Below are 22,026 nucleotides of genomic sequence, written 5' to 3' on the forward strand. Positions count from 1 at the left end.
CAATAAAGGCTTTTTGATTTTTCCAGTGAGAGTGTCTTGGACTTTTCCTGAGTTTTGCTATACAGTATATGATTGTCCCATTTAAAGTGCACCTCAAACAAACAAGTTGAGTCCTGGGAGCGCTCCTCTACAGACATTTTTGCAGTCAAACTACTTAGATCACAATTTTATGCTTTTATTATTTCCTTCTGTATAGATTGTGTACATTGTTTCCCAATGTTGGGGGAACTGGCACTACCATCATATATTTCCCCCCACGACGTTATAAGATTTGATGAGTAAAAAGCAAAGTTGCCTTGAGCTCAGGGAAGATGTTTTAGAGCATCTTAAACATCTTTGACAGAACAATTACAGTAGACGTTTTGCTAAATCGCAAAGGTTTTGGAAATGTCTATATGTATTTCAATGTGCTTAAGTAGGGTGCTCTCCGAAAAGAAGTTGTCCCTCCTTGTGTAAAAAAAAAAAAAGTTAAAATGCTTGGGCACACAGACAAATAGTACAAATACAGTTATAGCTTTAGTGACTTACTACATTTTCAGTAAGTCACACGCATCCTTTAGTGTTTTCTTGTGGAAACTTGACAGCAGTATGCGGGCTCTTTTTCTTTTCCCTTACATCTGCAAACACGTATGGTAATATTTACTTGGCAATTTTGTTGCTTTTTAAAACATGACAATGCAACAATCTTTACAAAGCGATTGGTCACGTGTGCGGATCCATCGGCAGATTGAATGACTTTGTGGCCATTTGTTTCAAGCAAACTGAACTCTTAATAAAACTCCTGCTGACTTATAAACTGTATATCCTGTATGGCAAAAAATAATATTTTTTTTAGAAATCACACAAATATTCTTTGCATTTCAGGATTAGTCTTTTCTGGGCTTTCAGATTTGGCTGGTCAATATTAGAGTCTGACCGATATATCGGCGGGCCGTTATTAGGCATTCCCCTATCTTTCTGTATTGGCAATTACAATGGCTGATAAAAAAACCAACTATGCAGCGCCTACGCTCATAACATGATTGACAGTCCGTTTTAATTTTTTAAATATTCATTCATCAGAATCATTTATAATGACAAATAAATGATTGTCAATGATGGTCAACCACGTTATGGGCGTTGCATAGTTTGTCCACCAGAGGACGCTCTACAACGTCCCTGTTGGTAACACTGATTTTCTTTTTTTATGTGTTTTTGTTCAAAGGACTTTAAGTTTCATAGTTTAAGTTTGTATTTTTATACATTTTAGTTATCAGAACTATAGTTTGATGTTCCTCTGTTCTGTTGTGACAATAAAACAAATTACTATATCATTTTAAGGAGAACTCATAAATAACTACAAATAACTCATGTTGAGGAAATCCGTCTGTTTTGAAATGCGTTTCTGGATTTAAAAAAATAAAAATAAATATCGGCTGATATATCGGCATATCAGATTTTTAAATAACCAAATATTCCTATCGGTATCAGCCTCAAAAATCCTTTATTGGTCAGGATCTAGTCAATATATATTGACATTATATCTATATCAATTTCAAGATATGAGACTAGATATTGTATTAGAGCTTGGACAGCGTAAAATGGCACAAGTGATGTCTTCTCATGGTTGAAGGCTGCAGTACAGTACCGGCATGTCATTTTCCAAACTTAGCACACTGTTCTAGCTGTTCTGTTATTTGCTTCTAACCACTTGGCCAAAAATCTCATTGTTGTTTTGTGAAAGCACCCAATTGTCAACCCTACAATCAAGGTTTTTGGTCAGGAATATCGTGATCGTTGCTCCCTTTCTTTCTTTGCTCTCTCTCTTTCCAATGCCCTTGACCCAAGAAAACCACACACACACACACACACACACACACACACACACACACACACACACACACACACAAAACCAGGAGTATTACAATAAGATAGCCTAAGCTAAATGTTATACCCCCATCTTTGATCTTTTGTGTGCTTTTTTATTTTTGTGTATTTGTCTGTTTGGTTTAGTCTAGTTCTGCGTCTATGTGTTTTCATGTTAATAATAATACATTTTTATTCATGGGCGCCTTTCATAGCACTCAAGGACACCTTACAGTTAAAACAAGCAAAAATACAGTTAATTAAAGTCTAATTTTGCAGTAAGGAAGAAGAGGATCGGAGACTTAGGGATGGAGTGTCTGTAAGGCTGAAGGAGTTCAGGAGGTATGGAGGAGCAAGATTATTGAGGGCTTTGAAGGTCAGCCACTGGTTCTGCTGATAATATGGGCAGCTGAGTTTTGGACCAATGCAAGTTTATGGATGCACTTGTATTGTACTATAAGCAAATAATAATAAAAAGATTTTGATTTTCTCCATATCGCCTAGCCCTATTTTTACCTGAAGCGTCCAGTATCTGACCTGTTGCTGCCAACTAGCTGTGGCTCGCCCTGAGCAGATTCGATGCTCGCCGCCATTTTAATAACCTTCATTTATTGCGGGTCTAACAAATGGAATAATCAGTGGCCATTGATCCGCACAGGGAGCGGTGCTAGGGGGATTTATTGGGATTCTTTAAAGTGTGCGGAGGGAAAGGGCTGGAAGTCCTCTGGAGTCTTGTGCAGTTATTAATGAGAGGAGAATGGCGACCAACTATATGCACTCGCCCAAACTGGAAGGCATGCACACACACACACTCACACACTCGCATGCACACATCTCCCTCCCTGTCCCCCAACTGTCTCATTATCTCTTCAGTGCAATCCCTTTTCCATCAAGTGTTGTTAAAGTACATAGTCCTTTACTCTCTTTTCTCTCCTCGTCTACCTTCTTCTTTCTCCTCACACACATTCATTGAATATTGGAAATCCATTCCCAGCATACCTGTTGTAAAATCTAATTTAGTTTAGGTTTTCCTCTCAGATTAACCCTAACAGTCCAATTACCAGGCTGGGGCCGGCTCTTTGATAAAGAGACACTTGTCATCGGCCAAAATGTGTTTTGTTTGCAGTGGGAACCCGCACTTCTACCCTCTCTCTTCTTATCCCTGTCTTTAATGTCTTTTCCTCTTTCTTTTCATTACAGTCCTAGTATGTCTTCAGGATTTTTCTAGGGCTGCAATTAATTACTTCATTGTTGATTCATTTTCATTTTTCCTAAATTTCATTAATCTGACTGAAGAGATACTGTACTGTATAATGTTGTTTCCGCAGTTTCAAATTCATTGGCTTGGGATTTGAGAAAGGGTGTGCTAATTAGTTAGTGGAAAGCAGAAAGGAATGACTGTACATCAAACAGTTCAAAGGGTTTAAAAAGGTGGCAGATGAATATAGAACTTGGTAACTGTGTTCAAATGATAACACTAGTATGTGTATGTGCTGCACAGTAGTTGAGTTTGAAAATGTGAGCGATAAAGTTCATTTTTAATATTGGAAATAGCAGTTTAAAAATCAAAGCTTTTTATTTTTATTTTGTTTTATTAAAGGTCCACTTACTAGCTTTATTCCGGAGCTTTCAATTGCATCTCATGGTCTTCAAAGACCAGAGGTGCCTAAGTTTTTTCATACAAAGGGCAAAAATGTATCGAGATGGAAGGCAACGGGTCAACAATAAATCTTCCGGAATACCGTAATTCTTGCCCTTCTTCTTCTGCAGACAAAACGTACATACAGTATGTAATTTAAATGGGAACTTTAACAGCACTGTGCATTACATTGCTGTTAAACTCCGATTATGTACTTTTTAACTGCACAAAACGTACGTAAACTTGGCCCCTGGGCCCCAAAATGGGCAGCCTTGTCATAGACGGATGGGTTTTGACAACTTATTTTTTTGTGACGGGTCATGCTTGGATCACATGAACATGACTGAGCAAATGCCACCAGCTGAGTAAGACCGGTTAAAAGCTCCTGAAAAGCCGGTAAGTGGACCTTGAGATTTGGTTTACATTGGTTCGAGGTCTAAGGTCTGACAGTTACCCCCAGGGTAGGAACTAAGTTATTGCTGCAAGCCATGCCTAGTGTTATTTTCCTGCCCAGCAGTTTTACCAGCCTTGTCCAAACCTGGTTGATAAATGAACTGCTTGTTTTTGTTTTCACTCTTGTGTTTTTCAGTGTGCGTCAGGTAATTTGTGGAATTAACAAGCAGATAAATCAATGAGAATAATGTGGACCACATTTGTGTACCGTCACACTCAAATGCCACATTGCACCGCAGTGATGCGCTGGTCCATTCTCTCTCATTCATCTGTGTTATTCTCATGCAAATAAATATCAAATGAATTATAAATGGCTTGTGTGTAATGCTGCACACAAACAAATCTCATCAGGGCTGTTTGTTAGGATGTCAATTGTCCTGCCATCTTGAGTCACTTTTTGTGACAAGTCATTTTTTAAGATTATTTTTTGGGGCTTTTCCCTTTTTATTTGACAGTGACAGTGGCTAGACAGGAAAGGTGGGAGAAAGAGAGGGGATGACACGCAGTTAAGGGCTGCAGGCTGGACTCAAACCCACGCCGCTGCAGAGGACTCAGCCAACATGGGGCGCACGCTCTTACTGGGTGAGCTAGAGGCCGCCCCCATCTTGAGCCACTTAGTGTACTCATGAGCAACATCAAAATGATACTACTGAGGAGCCGTACGTGTAGTCTCTTATGGCTTCAGTAGTACGTTTTCATTGGCTCCCCTTTCCGAATCAAATTCCTTACAATAGTCTTCCGTTTGTGTTTAAATCCCTGCACAGTCACACCCTAAGCCTTATTACACAACCTATATATGTACATTATTCACCTAAATATTTTCTGTTTCTACGGTCCCACCGATAGCGAAACAGACTGACAGTAGAAAATCCATGTTATGTTCTTCTTTACAAATGAAAAATATGTCAGACAGACTGACTAACGGGCATGTGATGTGCGTTCTTCTTAGAAAACATTTTGTTTTTAAGAAATATCTCATGATATGTTTTCTCTAGAAATGTATTATTCATCTTTGGTTTTGTAAAGACCCCACGAAAAAATAAATCAAATCGGGACAAAAGCAAATCGTCATATCATATTTTTATATATGTACATACACAGTACAGGCCAAGAAGTTTGAACACACCTTCTCATTCAATGCGTTAAATACTGTATACATACAGTATTTTGAAAAAGAAATTGTTGACTTAAATATGAAATTTGAAATGAAATGATAGCTTAACGTGTCCTCTAGAGAGAAAACAGTTTTCAATTCAATTCAATTTTATTTATAGTATCAATTCATAACAAGAGTTATCTCAAGACACTTTACAGATAGACCACACTCCAGAATTTACAAGGACCAACAGTTCTAATAGTTTCCTCCAGAGCAAGCAACAGTGCGACAGTGGCGAGGAAAAACTGTTTTAGGCAGAAACCTCGGTCAGACCCAGGCTCTTGGTAGGCGGTGTCTGACGGGCGCGTTGGGGTTAGAATGAAGAGTGGCAATAAAAATAGAAAAAATTAGTAGTTTGTAGAAGTTTTGTAGTAGTTCATGGCATAGCAGGACGCTGTGCGGCATTACAAGGCACAGCAGGACGTAGCAGGACGTAGCAGGACGTAGCAGGACGTAGCAGGACGTAGCAGGACGTAGCAGGACGTTGCAGGACGTTGCAGGACGTAGCAGGGCACCGCAGTAGCCTCTCTGATCCAAGGGAACATGCTGGTGAAAAAAGAACATAAGGACTCCGGGGAATGACTCCAGAAATAGGTTAGTAACACGCATTTCTGGGACATGGATGCACATAAATGAAAAGATAGAAAGAGAGGGAGAGAGGAGTCAGTGTATCAAATAAGTCCCCAGCTGCTAAAACTATTACAGCAAAACCAGAGAGACGAGGTAAAGAGAGCTCCAGCCCAGCCGGGCCAGAACTCTCCCACGGATCGGGCTGTATGCCAAGTCTCCCTTTAGTTCTATTATATTCTTGATTATATGTTAGATAAATCTGAAAAATGTGACTAACTACTACTCCCTGACATTATTCGATTCTATGCCCTAACTAGTGTATCAAAATAAGTCCCAAGCTGTCTAAAACAATTATTACAACAAAACCAAGAGAGACAAGGTAAAGAGAGCTCCAGCCCGGTCGGCCAGAACTCTCCCCAACCGGATCGGGCTGTATGCCAAGTCTCCCTTTAGTTATATTATATGAAACTATGTGACTAACTACTACTCCCTAACAATATTCGATTCTATGCCCTAACTATAAGCTTTATCAAAAAGGAAAGTCTTAAGCCTACTCTTAAATGTGGAGACGGTGTCTGCCTCCCGAACCCAAACTGGAACCTGGTTCCACAGGAGAGGAGCCTGATAGCTGAACGCTCTGGCTCCCGTTCTACTTTTAGAGACTCTAGGAACCACCAGTAACCCTGCATTCTGGGAGCGTAGTTCTCTCCCAGGGTTGTAAGTACATGAGCTCTTAAGATAGATGGAGCCTGAACATGAAGAGCTTTGTAGGTGAGAAGAAGGATTTAATTCTATTCTAAATTTTACAGGAAGCCAATGCAGAGAAGCTAAAACAGGAGAAAGTGACTCTTTTCCTGATTCCGTCAGAACACGTGCCGCAGCATTCTGGATCAGCTGTAGAGTCTTTATGGATTTTTCGAGCAGCCTGATAGTAAGAATTGCAGTAATCCAACCTAGAAGTAACAAATGCAGGACTAATTTTTCTGCATCTTTTTAGACAGGATATTCCTGATTTTTGCAATATTACGTAGGTGAAAAAAGGCGATCCTGTATTTTGCTTTAAGTGGGATTAAAGGACATGTCCTGATCAAAGATGACTCCAGATTCTTCACAGTGGTGCTGGAGGCCAGGTGATGCATCCAGATAACTATATCTTTGGATAGTGCGTCAGGAGGTGCTTGGGTCCGAGAGCAAAACTTCAGTTTTATCTGAGTTAACATTAGAAAATTACAGGTCATCCAGGTTTTAATATCCTGAAGGCACGTTTGAAGTTTAGCTAACTGATTAGTTTACATCCGGCTTGATTGATAGATATAATTGAGTATCATCTGCATAACAATGAAAGTTTATGGAGTGTTTCCTAATAATACTGCCTAAAGGAAGCATATAAAGTGAACAGGATGGACCGAGCACAGATCCTGTGGGACTCCATGACTAACCTTGGCGTGCACAGAGGATCATCGTTAACATTAACAAACTGAGATCGATCTGATAAATAAGACTTAAACCAGCTTGAGCAGTCCCTTTATGCCAATTAAATGTTCTAATCTCTGTAATAAGATATAATGGTCAATGGTATCAATGCAGCGCTAAGATCTAAAACACAAGTACAGAGATAAGTCCTTTGAGCAATTAGGAGGTCATTAGTAATTTAACAAGTGCTGTCTCTGTGCTATGATGACTCTAAATCCTGACTGAAAATCCTCAAATAAGCTGTTGCTATGCAGAAGTCGCACAGTGTTTGGCGACTGCTTTCTCAAGAATCTTAGAGAGAAAGGAAGGTTGGATATAGGTCTATAGTTGGCTAAAACATCTGGATCAAGGTTTGGCTTTTTCAGAAGAGGTTTAATTACAGCTACTTTAAAGTACTGTGGTACATGCCTGTATAAAGACAAATTGGTTATATTCAGTAGTGAAGTGTTGACTAATGGTAAAACTTCTTTAAGTAGCCTAGTCGGGATGGGATCTAAGAGGCAGGTTGATGGCTTAGATGAAGAAAAATTGAATTAAATTGATAAAGATCAAGTGAAGCAAAGCAGTCAAAACATGTATCGGTTTTACAGCTGTTTCTAACGTTCCTGAGTTTAGAGATAAGCCAGTTAAGGCAGGTCTTGGTGAATTTTGCTTCTAATAGTTATAATTTATCATTGAAGAACCTCATAAAGTCGTTACTAGAGCTATGGGAATACTTGGCTCAGTAGAGCTGGGACCTTCTGTAGCTGGCTACAGTGCTGAAAAGAAACCTGGGGTTGTTCCTATTTTCCTCTATCAATGACGAGTAGTACGCTGCTCTGGCATACGGAGGGCCTTCCTATACGTTTTAAGACTATCTTGCCAGGTTAAACGAGAATTTCCAGTTGTGGGAGCGCCAGATCTTCCAAGTTTCCGCGATATTTGCTTTAATTTGCGAGTTTCAGTGTTATACATGGAGCTAACCCTTCTGTGTTATTTCTTTTTTTAGAGGGGCAACAGAGTCTAGAGTTCCGTAGCGAGCCTGCTGCACTATCAACAAAATGATCGATTTGGGAGGGACTAATAGCATAGGAGTCCTCCGTACTTTGGGACTTGGTAATGAATTAATGCTAACGGAATCGATCCTTAAATAGCTACAGCACTATCAGATAGACATCTGTATAGGATGTTTTGCCTAACGGCGTGTAGTTCAGCATATAAACTCAAAAGTTATCAAACAGTGGTCAGATAGGAAGGGATTCTGTGGGAACACTATTAAATGTTCAATTTCAAACACATACACCAGAACAAGATCGAGGGTGTGGTTAAAACGGTGAGTCGGTTTAGTACACTTTGAGAGAAGCCATAGAATCTAATAGAGAGATAAACGCAGTGCTAAGGCTATCATTCTCATCGTCACATGAATATTAAAATCCCCTCAATAATAACTTTGTCCGTTTTTAGCATAAGTTCGATAGAAACTCTGCAAATTCGGATAAAAATTCAGAGTATGGACCAGGTGCTCGGTACACTATAACAAATAGAACTGGTTGCATTGATCCAACTTGGGTGTGAAAGACTAAGAACAAGACTTCAAATGAGTTATAATTTAGTTTAGGTTTAGAGCTAATTAGTAGACTAGAATCAAAGATAGCTGCAACTCCACCTCCTCGGCCTGCGCCTCGTTGTATTTGACTTTTACCTGCCTAACAGTAACATCTTTTCTCTTTCTCTGGTCTTTGCATGAACACTTCCCTGAAGTAGGCATTTCAGCTGTTGTATTTTAAAGGGCAACCATGTACTGGATCTTTCCACTTGAGCCTGTGTCTTTGTAGTATCTTTTATTTAAGAGATGTATTTTCCCAGGATATTGGTGTAGATATTTTGCAGCCACTGCAGAGCTTACAGAGAACAGGCACACTTACATTCACAATGTATATTTATTCAAATGACAGATACACTTGTGTATTGTGCAGGAGATCACACTTCTGCTTTAAGCTAACACAGAATAAATTCCTTGCAAAAAGTCAGTGGTCAGTCTACCTCACACCTTTCTTTAACAAGTGAGATGGAGACACGTGGCAGTTAGGACTAGCTATGGAAAACAAATATATAAATATATTAAACACTGTTAAGTGGTTTGCCTTTTAAACAGCTGGAGTCTTCATTGGATCTTCTGTCAATAAAGACCTAACTGTGTCTTGGCAGATTAGAACATTCTTGAAGGAAAGCCTTCAGTTCTTTGAAGGAAATCCTTACAGTAGGCCCCATGACACCTCACTGAGTTTTAGATGTGGTGACTGGGGAAGCCATTTTTGGCTTTTAACCTTTTCAAGTGTCCATGAAACACCTCTTGAGCCATCATTGGATTTAAAAAATACCGATACAGATTCACAAGTTGGCAACAGACAAATATGTATCTGAAGCATCCTCTGGCTTTGCCTTGATGTTAAAGTTTAAGTGAGTTATGTGGTCATAGGACACTTTGCCCGTGGATGTCTTGAGATCCCCTTAATGGTTATTAATTAAGGGGACGTACAGTTATATGTTAAACTCTACATTAAATGGCATCTTTGGGAAGTTCACTGGCCTCATGGACTTTTTTTGGCTAAACATAAACAAGCTTTGGGGTTTTCTTCTTGGCTTATAAGTAGGGATTCTCAGACCTTTGTTATAGCACATACTGCTACAGTAGTGCACATTAAAAATTGCTCAATCATTTTTCATCATCTATTTGAGTTATGTTGTGTATTCTAAAGATGGCAATTTTGGTTTCTTGTCAGTCCACCACTTTGTGGACTGACTGACAGACAGAAATATCTTGACAAACTATATTGGATGGATTGCCATGAGATGTGGTAGAGACATTCATGTCCCCCTCAGGATAGATTGCAATAACTTTGGTGATCCGCTAACTTTTCATCCAGGGCCAACATCAGCTGAAATCTTTGTTTGGTTAATACTGTACTACACTCTACAGGTATGTTCAGTGCTAATTCTCAAATGTTAGCATGCGGACATTAGCAATTAGCTCAAAGCAATACTGTGCCGTAGTACAGCCTCACAGAGCCGCTAACATGACTGTAGAGTGTTGTTTGGGAATATCACGCTACTGTAAGCAATTTAGGTTCTGTGATGTGCGTGCGTGCGTGCGTGCGTGCGTGCGTGCGTGCGTGCGTGCGTGCGTGCGTGCGTGCGCGGTCTTGTCCTGTCCTGCTGAGTCCCAGTAGCACACTGACCTTTCATTGTGTCATTGGGAAAGCAGAGGCCACCTTCATTACCTTTTTATTAACAACAGCCATGGGCTGGTCACATAACCCACTGCGCACACACACACACACATGTGCTCAACAACTCCACATTACACACAGGGACAGTATCTAACACTACCTGTGAAAGGTTACTTGGCGATCTGCATTGACCTACATGGCAGTGTTGTACGTGTACAACCTGTGTGTATATAGTTGTAATTTCTGAACCCCAATATTTAGATCATCATCCAGCCTCGACTAATAGACAGGGAATGTATCAGATTTAATTTTTGGCCATGTTTGCAGCATGGCTTTCGCAATGTGGGTCAGTCAACCATTTGGTTCAGACTAAAATATATCTCAATAAATATTGACTTCGAAATTTCTATAGACATTAAGTATGTTTTCATGCACACTAATGGTCCACTCTTATTCTAAATATGACAATATTTCGATTTTTATTACGGTTCATGTAAACTGCATATTCTGTTTGGATAATCCAAAAAGGCCTTTTTCAGAATTTGGCATTTTCCAACTTTTCTGACTGCTTACCATCAGCTCTGTGCATTGCTATGGGTGTTGCACACAAACCGACCATCCGACAGTTTTAAAGACTGTCCAAAAGAAAAGAAGGAGAACCACAGCTACTTTTAAACATTATGAAAGGCAAGGCAAGGCAGCTTTATTTGTATAGCACATTGTCCAGCACAACAAGGGTCGGCAAAATTCAAAGTGCTTTACACAAAATCAGTTACCAGATTTTTAAAAACACCAAGTTAGTATTACAAAAAACATGTTGGTTTTTGTTAAAAATCAACAAAATAAACACTAAGCAGTTAAAAAAACGGGTTTTAATTAGAAAATTAAAATAAAAATTTTTAATTTTTTTAATTAAAAAAAAAAATTTAATTAAATAATATTAAAATTTATTATTAAATTTATTAAAAAAATAAAAAACCCCCCCCCCCTTAAGATATAAAATATAATAAAAAATTTTATAATAATAATAAAATAATTATTATTATTAAAAATATTTTAATTAATAAAATTTATTTAAATTATAAATTAATTTTTAATAAGTAAAAAAAATTAAAAAAACTTAAATATATAATATAACAAGATGTAAAAAAAATTTAAAATAATATAAAAAAACCAAATAAAACCTTTAATTTTAAAAATTTTTTTATTATTTAAAAAGTTTTTTTTTTTTTTATTTTTTTTAATATTTTGAAAAAAAATTTATTTTTATAATAAAAGCAGTTTAGAAAGAAAATTAAGAAAATTATAAATTTTAATAAATAAGATTACTATTAAATTAAAGGAATGAAAAAAAAAAAAAAAATATATATAAAAAAAATAACTAATAAAACTATTATCAAAATTTTTTTAATTTAGTTAAAATTAAAGATTAATGTATATTTTTAAATTAAATTTAGAATTAAGATATTGAAAGAATTTTAAAAAACCACTTTAATTTATTTCTAATTAAAGTAAATTAAAAAACGACTAATATAAATTTATTAAAACACGAGTTTTAAATAAAATTATAAAAGATAAACATTAAACTACTGATTTGTTTAAATAATTTAATTTTTTTTTAACTAATTTAATAATTTTTTTACTTATTATTATTGATATATTTTTTCAAATTTTTAAAAATATTAATAGAAGTTGAAAAATAAATTTTTTTTTTATAAATTAAAATTAATTACTTAAAAACCACAATGAATAAAACACCGTGATTATATATTTTTTTTTAATTTTTTTAAAATTATTTATTCTATGTTATAATTAAAATAAAACCGATGAAATAGACAGTTAAAAACAAAGAGAAACATAAAACACAAGAATAAAATTACAGTGCAGCATAAGAAAATTTAAAGAAATGATTAGTCATTTAAAGAAAGGCAGCATCAAATAGAAAGGCTTCAGCCTTGATTTAAAAGAACTGGAGAGTAGCAGCGGATCTACAGGTTTCTGGGAGTTTATCCAGAATGAGGAGCAGAAACTGAAAGCTGCTTCACCCTGTTTAGTTCTGACTCTGGGGACAGAAAGCAGCCTGTCCCAGATGACCTGAGAGGTCGTGGTGGTTCATAGTAGTGTAGTAGCAGATCAGCAATAATTGGACCTAAACGTTATAGTGATTTATAAACTAGCAAGAGTACTTTGAAATCAATTCTTGAGACACAGGAGCCAGTGTAAAGACTTAGACTAAGGGAGTGATGTGATCCAGTCTCTTGGTTTAGTGAGGACTCAGCAGCAGCAGCGTTCTGAATCAGGCAGCTGTCTGATTGATTTTTAGGGAGACCTGTAAAGACCCCGTTACAGTAGTCAAGTCTACTGAGATAAGGCATGGACAAGTTTTTCCAAATCTGTTGACACATAAGTCCTTTAACCCTTGATATATTCTTAAGGTGATAGTAGGCTGACTTGTAATTGTCTTAATGTGGCTGTTAAAGTTCAGGCTTGAGTCATGACTACAACAAGATTTCTGGCTTTGTCTGTTGTTTTAACATTGTTGTTTGAAGAGGCGCCAGACTTTTAATCGTCCTCTCTTGCTCCAAAAACAACCACTCAGTTTTTCCTTCATTTAATTTCAGAAAGTTCTGGCACATCCAGCCGTAATTTGTTCGATGCACTTAGTCAGTTTTTGTATTGGACTAAGTCCCTGGCGATAAGGTTATGTAAATTTTGTGTCGTCCGCATAACTATGGTAACTTATTTTGTTTTTCTCCATAATCTGAGCCAGTGGAAGCATGTAGATGTTAAACAGAAGAGGCCCCAGAATGGAGCCTTGCGGAAATCCGCACGTCATATTTGTGACGCTCAGAGCATAATTACCTATAGACCCAAAGTAATCCCTATTTTAGGTAGGATTCAAACCAGTTAGTACTGAGCCAGAAAGGCCAACGCAGTTTTCCAATCGGTCTAGTAGTATGTCATGGTCGACCGTGTCAAATGCAGCACTGGATCAAGTAATACTAAGATTGAAATTTTGCCATTATCGTGTTAAGGTGGATGTCATTAAAGACTTGACAAGAGCCGTTTCAGTGCTGTGGTGGTGTGGCGGAAACCCAACTGAAAGGTATCAAACTGTGTTGCTTAGTGACAAGAAATGGTGAGTTTGTTGAAAGACTACTTTTTCAATGATTTACTTAAAAAAACGGAAGGTTGATATTGGCCTATGTTGCTCATTAGTGACTTGTCTGGTTGTTCTTTTAAGAGTGGCTTGATTACTGCAGTTTCAGGGCCTGTGGAAAGATACCTGAAAGAAGAGATGTGTTCACAATCTGTAGAAGATCAGAAGTCAAACAATTGGAAAACTTTTGAAAAGTCCGTTGTAGAACAATCAAGGCAACAGGTCGGGTTTCAGAGATGTAATAATGTCCTCCAGGTTTGTATGGTGATCGTGTGAATTCTGTCATATTGGAACTATTTTTGCTTGAACACTGTGACAACACATTCCTGGACTTGATATGGAGGCACTGACTGTTTGTCTAATCTTTTGAATTTTGTCTTTGAAGAAGGAGGCAAAGTCATTGCAGGCCTTGGTAGATAAAAGTTCAGATGCTACTGGTACTGAGGGTTGTTAACCTATCAACAGTAGCAAACAAAGCACGGGAATTATTATTGTTTCTAGAGATAATATCAGAGAAAAAGGACCTTCTTGCATTCCTCAGTTCCAAATTATAAATGCGAAGTCTCTCTTTATAGGAGTTATAAGGACCAGGAGATTTGTTTTCGCCACTTCGTTCAGCTTTCCTACACTCTCTTTTTCGTTCTCACCAGTAGGACATTTCTCCATGGAGATCTTTTCTTACCAGATACAACTTTGACCTTAGTGGGAGCAATGGCATCAAAAACATTTGTAATTTTACAGTTGAAATTATCTCAAGCTCCATGACTGATAGCCCAGAGAGGGCTGGTGTGGAGGAGAAAAGCTGAATAAATGTGTCACTGGTGTTTCAGTGATATACCGTTTTCGTTATCTTTGTTTGGACACTTTGGGCACAGAGATAGTGCCGTTAAAGAAAACACAGGAATGATCTGAGAGAGCAACGTCAGTCACCACAACCTTGGAATGTTCAGACCTTTGGAGACAATCAAGTCCAGAGTGTGCCCCTTATGTGGGTGGGCTCCGTCACATGCTGAGTCAGTCCATAGTTCTCCAAAACACAACAAACAGCTCTTTGGCCCCCTGTCCTGGGGGCTGTCACATGAATGTTAAATCACCCGCAATGATTACACAATCAAAGTTAATGCAGATAATAGACAGCAGTTCAGTGAAGTCATCAATGAAGGTTGCACAATATTTAGGTGGCCTGTATATTTAGAAACATCGCTTGAGGGGAAGATCTTAATTGAAGAGCAACTATTCAAAGAAACAAAATTTCCATAACAATTTGCGTACGTGGGATGAGTCATTAAACAAAATGGCGATCCACCTCCTTTCTTATCACTCTATTCTCACTCATAAAACTGAAGTTAGGGGGAGCTGACTCGATGAGAACAGCAGCGCTGTTTTATGGTCTAACCAGGTTCAGTTAAAAACATAAAATTAGATTGTGCTAGTAATAAAATCATTGATTAAAAATGATTTTCCTGCCAAAGACTGAGTTTAGTAAGGCTAGTGTTAGGTGTTTTCATTTTTGGGACAGGCTGTAGCTGACAAGGAATGGATGCTAAATTTGCTAAGTTTGCAGTTAAGTGCTATTCACCATTCTTTTCCTATTACCTATCACAACAGAAATTGAGGAAGAATGAATCCACAGGGCCCGGGCTTGTCTTGAAAAGAGTCATTGTATCACTAGTCCTGCAGCCAAGGCCCGGCACATATCAGATAGTGCTTGCCAGATTTTGCACACAAGCGTCTTATCGTCTGGGGGGAAGGAGTTTTCTGACATCCTGGTAGTGGTGCTTGGCGTTTTACTTTTGCCCGGGGTTGAGCCTGGGGGTAGGAAGGGGTGCATATTGATGGGGGAAATAAGGGAAAGGGTGTGTGGAGACATCAGTAGAGACAGCGATGAATCCTCAGAAGGTTCGGGGTTGGGAAGGTTGAGGGGTGCTGGACGGGTGAAGAGGGGAGTGGAGGTTTCGTGTCTCTGCTCTCTGGTCTCCCATGGTCAATCTTTGCACAGGCGGGGGCTGTGCTGGATCACTGCCGCACTGTTGTGTTCTCCTTTTGTTTGTGACCTGGCAGAGGGAGCAGATGTGTAGCGCAGAAAGTAAAGCAGTTAGAGGTGAACAGCTTTACTCCTGGCTTGTTAAGGGAAAGTCTATTGCTTTAAAAGAGTTGCGCTCCCAGAAAATGTTTAAATTGTCAATGAACTTCAGAGAGTGGACGGTACATTCAGTTGAAAGCCATTTGTTTAGTCCCAACAGTCGGCTGAATCTCTCATTCTCTCTTCTGACTGACGGTATAGGACCACTGATAAACACATTTGCGCTTAGGGGGGTGACTGTGTCAAGCAGTTCCCTAAAGTCCAGTTTCAGCAATTAGACTGTTGCTTTACAACAACATTTGACCTATATGCAGAATAATGTTCTTCCACAGTGGGTGTTTCTGCCACGATATCTGGGATTTTTGGGTCAAGTCAGACACCATGTCTGGGAAAACATAGTATTTTGGTGTTTTTACTGTTTTTTAAATCTTTTACAGCAGAGTACCCACATCAGGGTTTGAGGCCCAGTTGTTAGCTTTTTACTTTTTGAATTGCTCTCAGTCCTTACCCTGCGTGTGGTGATGAGACGCAGTCCCGGTCATCAGATGTGTCCAGCGTCTTGCAGCAGAGGAGCAAATCTGTTATCCAGTTGCACACAAGGTTGTTGGGGGGGCATTTGTTGTTATTTCCTTTTGCAGCTGTCCACGGCTGTGTCCTACTAGGTACAGGGGTTGAAGAGGCGCTCTGCCAGATGATAATGCAGGCCAGCGGTCATATCACAAACCTCAGGGCGCTGTGCCCGGCCCGTTAGTCGTCCTCACATTTCCAGGAAAATGATTTCTCTTAGGCTTCGCACCAGACGAGGTGCGGAGGACCGCCATGTTGATTTATTACCAGTTCCACCTCCTGTTTCTTTGTAGTCTTGTTGGTGCTAATTAGCCGTGTGTTAGCATACTTCTGTCCATTGTTATGGGTCCATGGTAAAGGGTGGTCATTTCCACAAGATCCGTTAACTTCCCGTTCACTTCTAGAAGGTGAACCTTGGTTTCCAGAAGTGCAATCTTCTGAAGGAGTTGTAGTAGTCTTCTACGGAGAAAGGAGGCCTCTTGCTGTAATTAGCTTTAGCTACAACACTGTAGGACAGGCTTGAGCTATGGTAGGCCACAGCTCACGCAGAAAAATTTAAAATATGGCAATAGCCTACTATGTCTACAAAAAAAGTATAGTCCAGTTGTTGAAGTGTCCAAGAGCCGTGCTCATAGTTTCTCAGAGGAAAAGCACGATTATCAGCAAAAATATCAGCAAAAATATCAGCCTGAAGACAGGAGCAAGCAGCAAAGCGTCTGCACTGTAAGAAGCAGGAAGCATTATGAAAGACTGGGATATCAACAGGTCTTTTTGATATGTGAAAATAATGCAACAGCGACATTTTTAATGAGCTGATTGAAGGGATGAAAGAGGGAGGCTGTGTTCACACGGCCGAACAAGGCCGCCACTGGTGGAAAACTAAAAAAAAAAAAAAAAAAATCCCATTTTACACGGCTGCATGTAAACGGGGATATTAGTGAAATATTCACTTTCATTAGCCCTGTAAACAGCTTAGTCAGAATCTTGTCTTTTCCTGAATACGGGGTGCATTTGTTCCTTAATTGTGAAGCCCTTTGTAAAGTCAGATTCAGCATCGATGCTATGAATGAATCATTGATCATCCTTCCAATGTTTAATAATAATAATTTGTTTGAGGAAACGTGATGGACGCTATACGTAGCCACAGCCATGCTTAAAGAAACACGCCACCATTTGTTGAAATAGGTCTTATCACGGTCTCCCCTAGCTGTAGATAGGCGGGCCAATGCATTTTTTGTCTCAGTGCATGCATTGTTTTAGTCCGCTGCAACACCGGCAGCGCCGCCGCTAGTTAGCTTAGCATAGTGAATGGAATCCTATGCTGCTGGTTAGCATGTTGTGAGTAAAAGTGAGTCAACAAAGAAAACAACAACAACCTAATTACTTCTTATGGCCTGTGTATTCCCAACGAGTACAAATAGCAATGCAGATTAAGACTAGATGATTTTCTAGGCAGATATTGATTTGGGACTATATTGGGTGGAAGTACAGCCAAAACACTGTCAAAGAGTGTCCTCTGGTGAGCTTAAGCGCTCTGCTGACCCGCAGCAGCAGAATCTGGTTTACTGACTACAAGCATGTGTGCTCACTCCATTTTCTTGGGTGAAGATTTAATGTGGTTTTGAAAAGTATCACAAATGGAAGCACTGTCTGTTTTGATTTTAAGCATTGTGGAGTGATGTGAGGTTAATCCTGTGTTCTGTGTCTTCTCCTCCAGATGAAGACTGTGAGTGTAGCCCTGGTGTTGTGTCTCAACGTGGGAGTGGACCCTCCTGATGTGGTCAAGACCTCCCCCTGTGCCCGACTGGAGTGCTGGATAGGTCAATGCACGCACTCAAGCACGCACACACACACACAAACATACAATACAAATGCAAAATGGACAAGCTCTCAAACCCAACAAAAAATGTGAGAAATGATAAAGTGGGTTCTTCTTAAATATGATCAGAACATTATGAACTGCCCCTGCTGCTGAGCGTTATATTGTGTGACAGACGCAAATCGTTAATATGGCAAATGGACAAACTCACTTTACACAAATGGGGTTCAAAACGTCACCTGTTTTTCTAAACATACAGATATCATCCTCTTAGTGACTGTGGTATCTCTAATGTCCATCACAGGAATCATTTAAATCATTCCTTTCTTCTTCTTGTCTAATAATCACATTTTGACAGATTCTTCTGCATCAGTTGTAATACGTTGATTGTGTTGCAAAAGAAAAGGAGGCTCAATGTGTAGCCCCCATGTAACTCAACGACTCCAAGGCAATAACATACTACCCGTCTTTATCATCCAAAGCATTATGGGAACTGTATTTCCAAAACTCAGAACATGTTTATGACAAATAAATTACATGGCGTGGAATATTGTTCAGGCATTCATAGAGGATAAAGCCTACTGAGCCTGACATTTCCTCTAACGCCACCGTTAAAGGGTATTTTCGGGGTTTTAAACTGGACCTTTAAAACCTCTTTAAGACCTTTCTGTTTAACCAGAAACAGCTCTGAGGTTGCAATTACTAAACCCACCAGACTCCATTTATATATATAAAAAAAAATGTTAGTGTGTATAGAGCCACAATATATTTTTACATGTAAATCGGTAAACTATGTGTTTAGTTCCACCAAAACTTTTGTGTGATGGTTGGAAAATTGGAAAGACAACCCAAACGGCTTTTTATATTTTTATTTTGTTTCTGTTGACTTTGAATGAATTGTATTTTACGATGCCAAAATTACTGATTATTTACATGGAGTCTGGTGGCTTTAGCGAACGCAATTTTGCAGATGTTTTTATGTTCAAAAAAGGGATCTTATTCTTTAACAGAAAGGTCGACCTCCTTTAGAAATCCTTTTCATAATGTTGTCTGACACTTACAATATTACTCTGAGCCTGTCAGCGGCAAAACGAGCACTTTTGTGAAGGTACATACAAGCTGGACATTTGCCCTGTGGCTTGTTTCGCTGACTGCCGACTGCAGCGGTGGACCAGTGTCAAAGATTGTTGTTCCCATCAGTCACACAGACACAAAAGCATAGGAAAAGATGGTCCAGGTTGAAAAAAAACAACCAGAAGTTATCCTTCAAGTTGTTTTTTTAGGGAAATGTCCCAAACCATTGTAGGAGTATCGAATCGCCACAACATGTGGTTTTGTGTCCACCTCAGAATTAATTTTAAACACTTTGATGATCTCCTGATCTTTCCTCCATCTCCATCATCAGGTCAAATTCTCAAGTTGTACATTACATCAGCCTCAGTTGTACTTTGTGTTCAGTGCAAATTAAAATGAGATGGTAAACATTATACCTGCTACATATCTGCACAATAGCATTCTTGTTTGAGCAACATGTTGACGATAGCGCAGTTTTAGACTCTTGACTCTTGAGTCTGAAGTCCAGAAAAGTTTGTATTACCCTGGAACACAAACACACTCCTTCATCCATTTATATACAGCTATGTTGTTTTTTGAAAACCAAGCAAAAGACGCACATATATAGTACCACTCCCCTTCAAGTTTGTAGGTAGTCCACCTTATACCTGAAAATAACAATATAAGGATATAAGGAATGCGTAGTGTGAAAATGAGCAGAAAAAGTCTTAGGTTCAAAAGGTTAGTATGGCATTGAGCCACGCAAGATTAGTGAATTGAAGTTGACTGCAGTAAAAGTTTTACTTTGGAGCATTTAGGGGCTTTCTCTGTCATTCTCATAGAAGCTCAATTCACCAGGCATCTCTCAACCAAGGATGAATCAGTCTGCCCCAAACAGAACCACAAAACATGACACGGAGCAAAAACAAAAGAAACCTCTCCATCGAATGGCAACCTCAAAACCATTGTTCAGCTCCCTTGAGACTGCTTGACTGTGTAGAGTGCTGAAAGAACATTAAAGATGGAGCACAGTTCTTAAAGTGTCAGAAACTTTCTTAGCGGCTGCTAAGGACATCAACATTGTGCAGACCTGCCACTCGGTTTTTGGGATGGTGTTGGAGAATATTAAGGGGTAAAGGCTGAGGTGATGTCCTTTTTTAAATGATGAAATTAAACCAGTTACCATTTGACTCATCAAACACATTCTCTTGTTGTCTTTTTGATGTGATAATACATTTTAGTAGGCCTCGTTTATCATAATGCTGGTGGTTAAATTTTCAGAATAAAGCTTATCCCGCAAACTTGCCAATACATTCTTCTCTGCCTGCTAAACGCATTTTGATATGTCCTCACTCAATCTATATTCTGCCCTTCTTTATCCCATATTGGTTCTCTTTCATCAATATTTCAACCTGAGGGGCAGCTGCTATTTTTCCAAACCCTGCTTTTGATTTGACCAGCAAAAAAACCTTCAATGCCAAAATCCCAAACTATAACTCACCTCTGTAATCATGGCATGGAAGTATCTTTTGCCTGAAAGTAAAATAATGTCAGCCTTCTTGTTTACTGGAGAAGGCTGCCAGCAATGTAAATGTGTGCATGGTGAATAATACAATTCTGGTTGTTTTTTCAGCTCCAGATTGGACGTGTGTGTAGTTTTGCTATTCTGTGACCGTTGTGTGCTGTGTGTGTGGTCACAGTGCGTTAACACTCTGTGTTCTCTTGCCAGATCCTCTGTCGATGAGTCCACAGAAAGCCCTGGAGACCATCGGGGCCAATCTGCAAAAGCAATATGAAAACTGGCAACCCAGGGTGAGTGGGTTCACACAAACCAGCCTCCCTACTTTTCTTCAATGGTCTTACAACAAAACAGTGACCACATACACTAACTATTTTACACCAATGTATGATACATCCAAAGTTGAATCAAATAAGGCTTCCAGTAAAACTAGAAATGAAATAAAATGAATTGTAGGCACTCCAAGACTTGACCTGGGTCATATCATAATATTAAAGTGCCCATATTATGAAAAAACCCCCACATTTTTTCTGGGATTTGGGGTGTTATTTTGTGTCTCTGGTGCTTCCACACGCATACAAACTTGGAAAAAAACACCCAGGCTGTTTTGAGTGAGATACAGGTTTCTGAATGTCCTCTGCCTTCAGTCTCCGGGTGAGCTGTTCAAAATCTCCACGGCTTTCTACGTCACTAAAGACGAGGTGGCTAACCGTAGTATGCTAGCGCTAGCATGCTAGCTCATTCTCAATGGCAAAACACTTCTACAGCAGTAGTTGACCATAATCTCCAAAAGAAGAAGGACTTCCTGTCCCTGTTCCGCAGGTATTCCACAAGTGCCCCTTGTTTAGAAGAAGTCTCCCAGCTATTCCTGCCTTGTACTGACCAAAGTTGGAGAGAGAGTTATCTAGCTGATGGGATCTTACCTAGCTACTCCCAACAAAGATAGTACAGAAGTGAGATGTCTCACTCTGTAGCTAAAACCTAAACACACAGGATAAAAAGAGGAGCTGCAGCAATATGCAGTTCAACACAAATATGGTATTTTTTGAAAATGAAACCATGTAAACCTTTTCTGGCACAACCTCAAAAGACAATTATGAAAATGAGCAAAAAATGGGCGCTTTAATGAAGGTTTTTTGTCCTCCATTAAGCCGTTCTCACGTGTTTTTTTTGTTTTTTTTCACGCCAGAAATAGTTTTATAGATGTTGGCAGAGTATCCCTAATGTCTTTTAGGTTCATGCCAGCTCTTTGAACCCCACTAATTAGTCACCCCTCCCAGTACTATATCAGACAGCGCTTTTAACTCTGAGGCATCTATTGATTCTAACAATGCATCACTTTAAAGACTCCACGTTCTGCTCTCTGATGCGATAAACACATATTCCTGTGCAGATCAATCCTACGTAATGCTGGGAGAGCTTGGCAGACAAAACATTGTGATGTATGGGAGGAATGAAAAAGACAGTTACGGCAGGTGCC

General features: G+C 39.1%; 1 protein-coding gene across 5 annotated transcripts in view; it reads left to right on the forward strand.

The window, feature by feature from the left end:
* The window catches only part of rptor (regulatory associated protein of MTOR, complex 1), a 212,559-nt gene that overhangs the window by 17,313 nt on the left and 173,220 nt on the right, over nucleotides 1-22,026 (forward strand). For 4 of the 5 annotated variants that reach the window (XM_032536773.1, XM_032536784.1, XM_032536782.1 and 1 more), the window contains exons 3-4: nucleotides 17,873-17,975; nucleotides 20,757-20,839. In XM_032536773.1, the coding sequence (XP_032392664.1) occupies nucleotides 17,873-17,975; nucleotides 20,757-20,839 (186 nt within the window). Of the gene's footprint in view, nucleotides 1-2,173; nucleotides 2,179-5,600; nucleotides 5,605-17,872; nucleotides 17,976-20,756; nucleotides 20,840-22,026 lie in introns of those variants that run through there. The other variant, XM_032536804.1, reaches the window with a different exon arrangement.

Source organism: Etheostoma spectabile, chromosome 2 (genome assembly GCF_008692095.1).
Source record: "Etheostoma spectabile isolate EspeVRDwgs_2016 chromosome 2, UIUC_Espe_1.0, whole genome shotgun sequence".
Taxonomy (NCBI): Eukaryota; Metazoa; Chordata; class Actinopteri; order Perciformes; family Percidae; genus Etheostoma; species Etheostoma spectabile.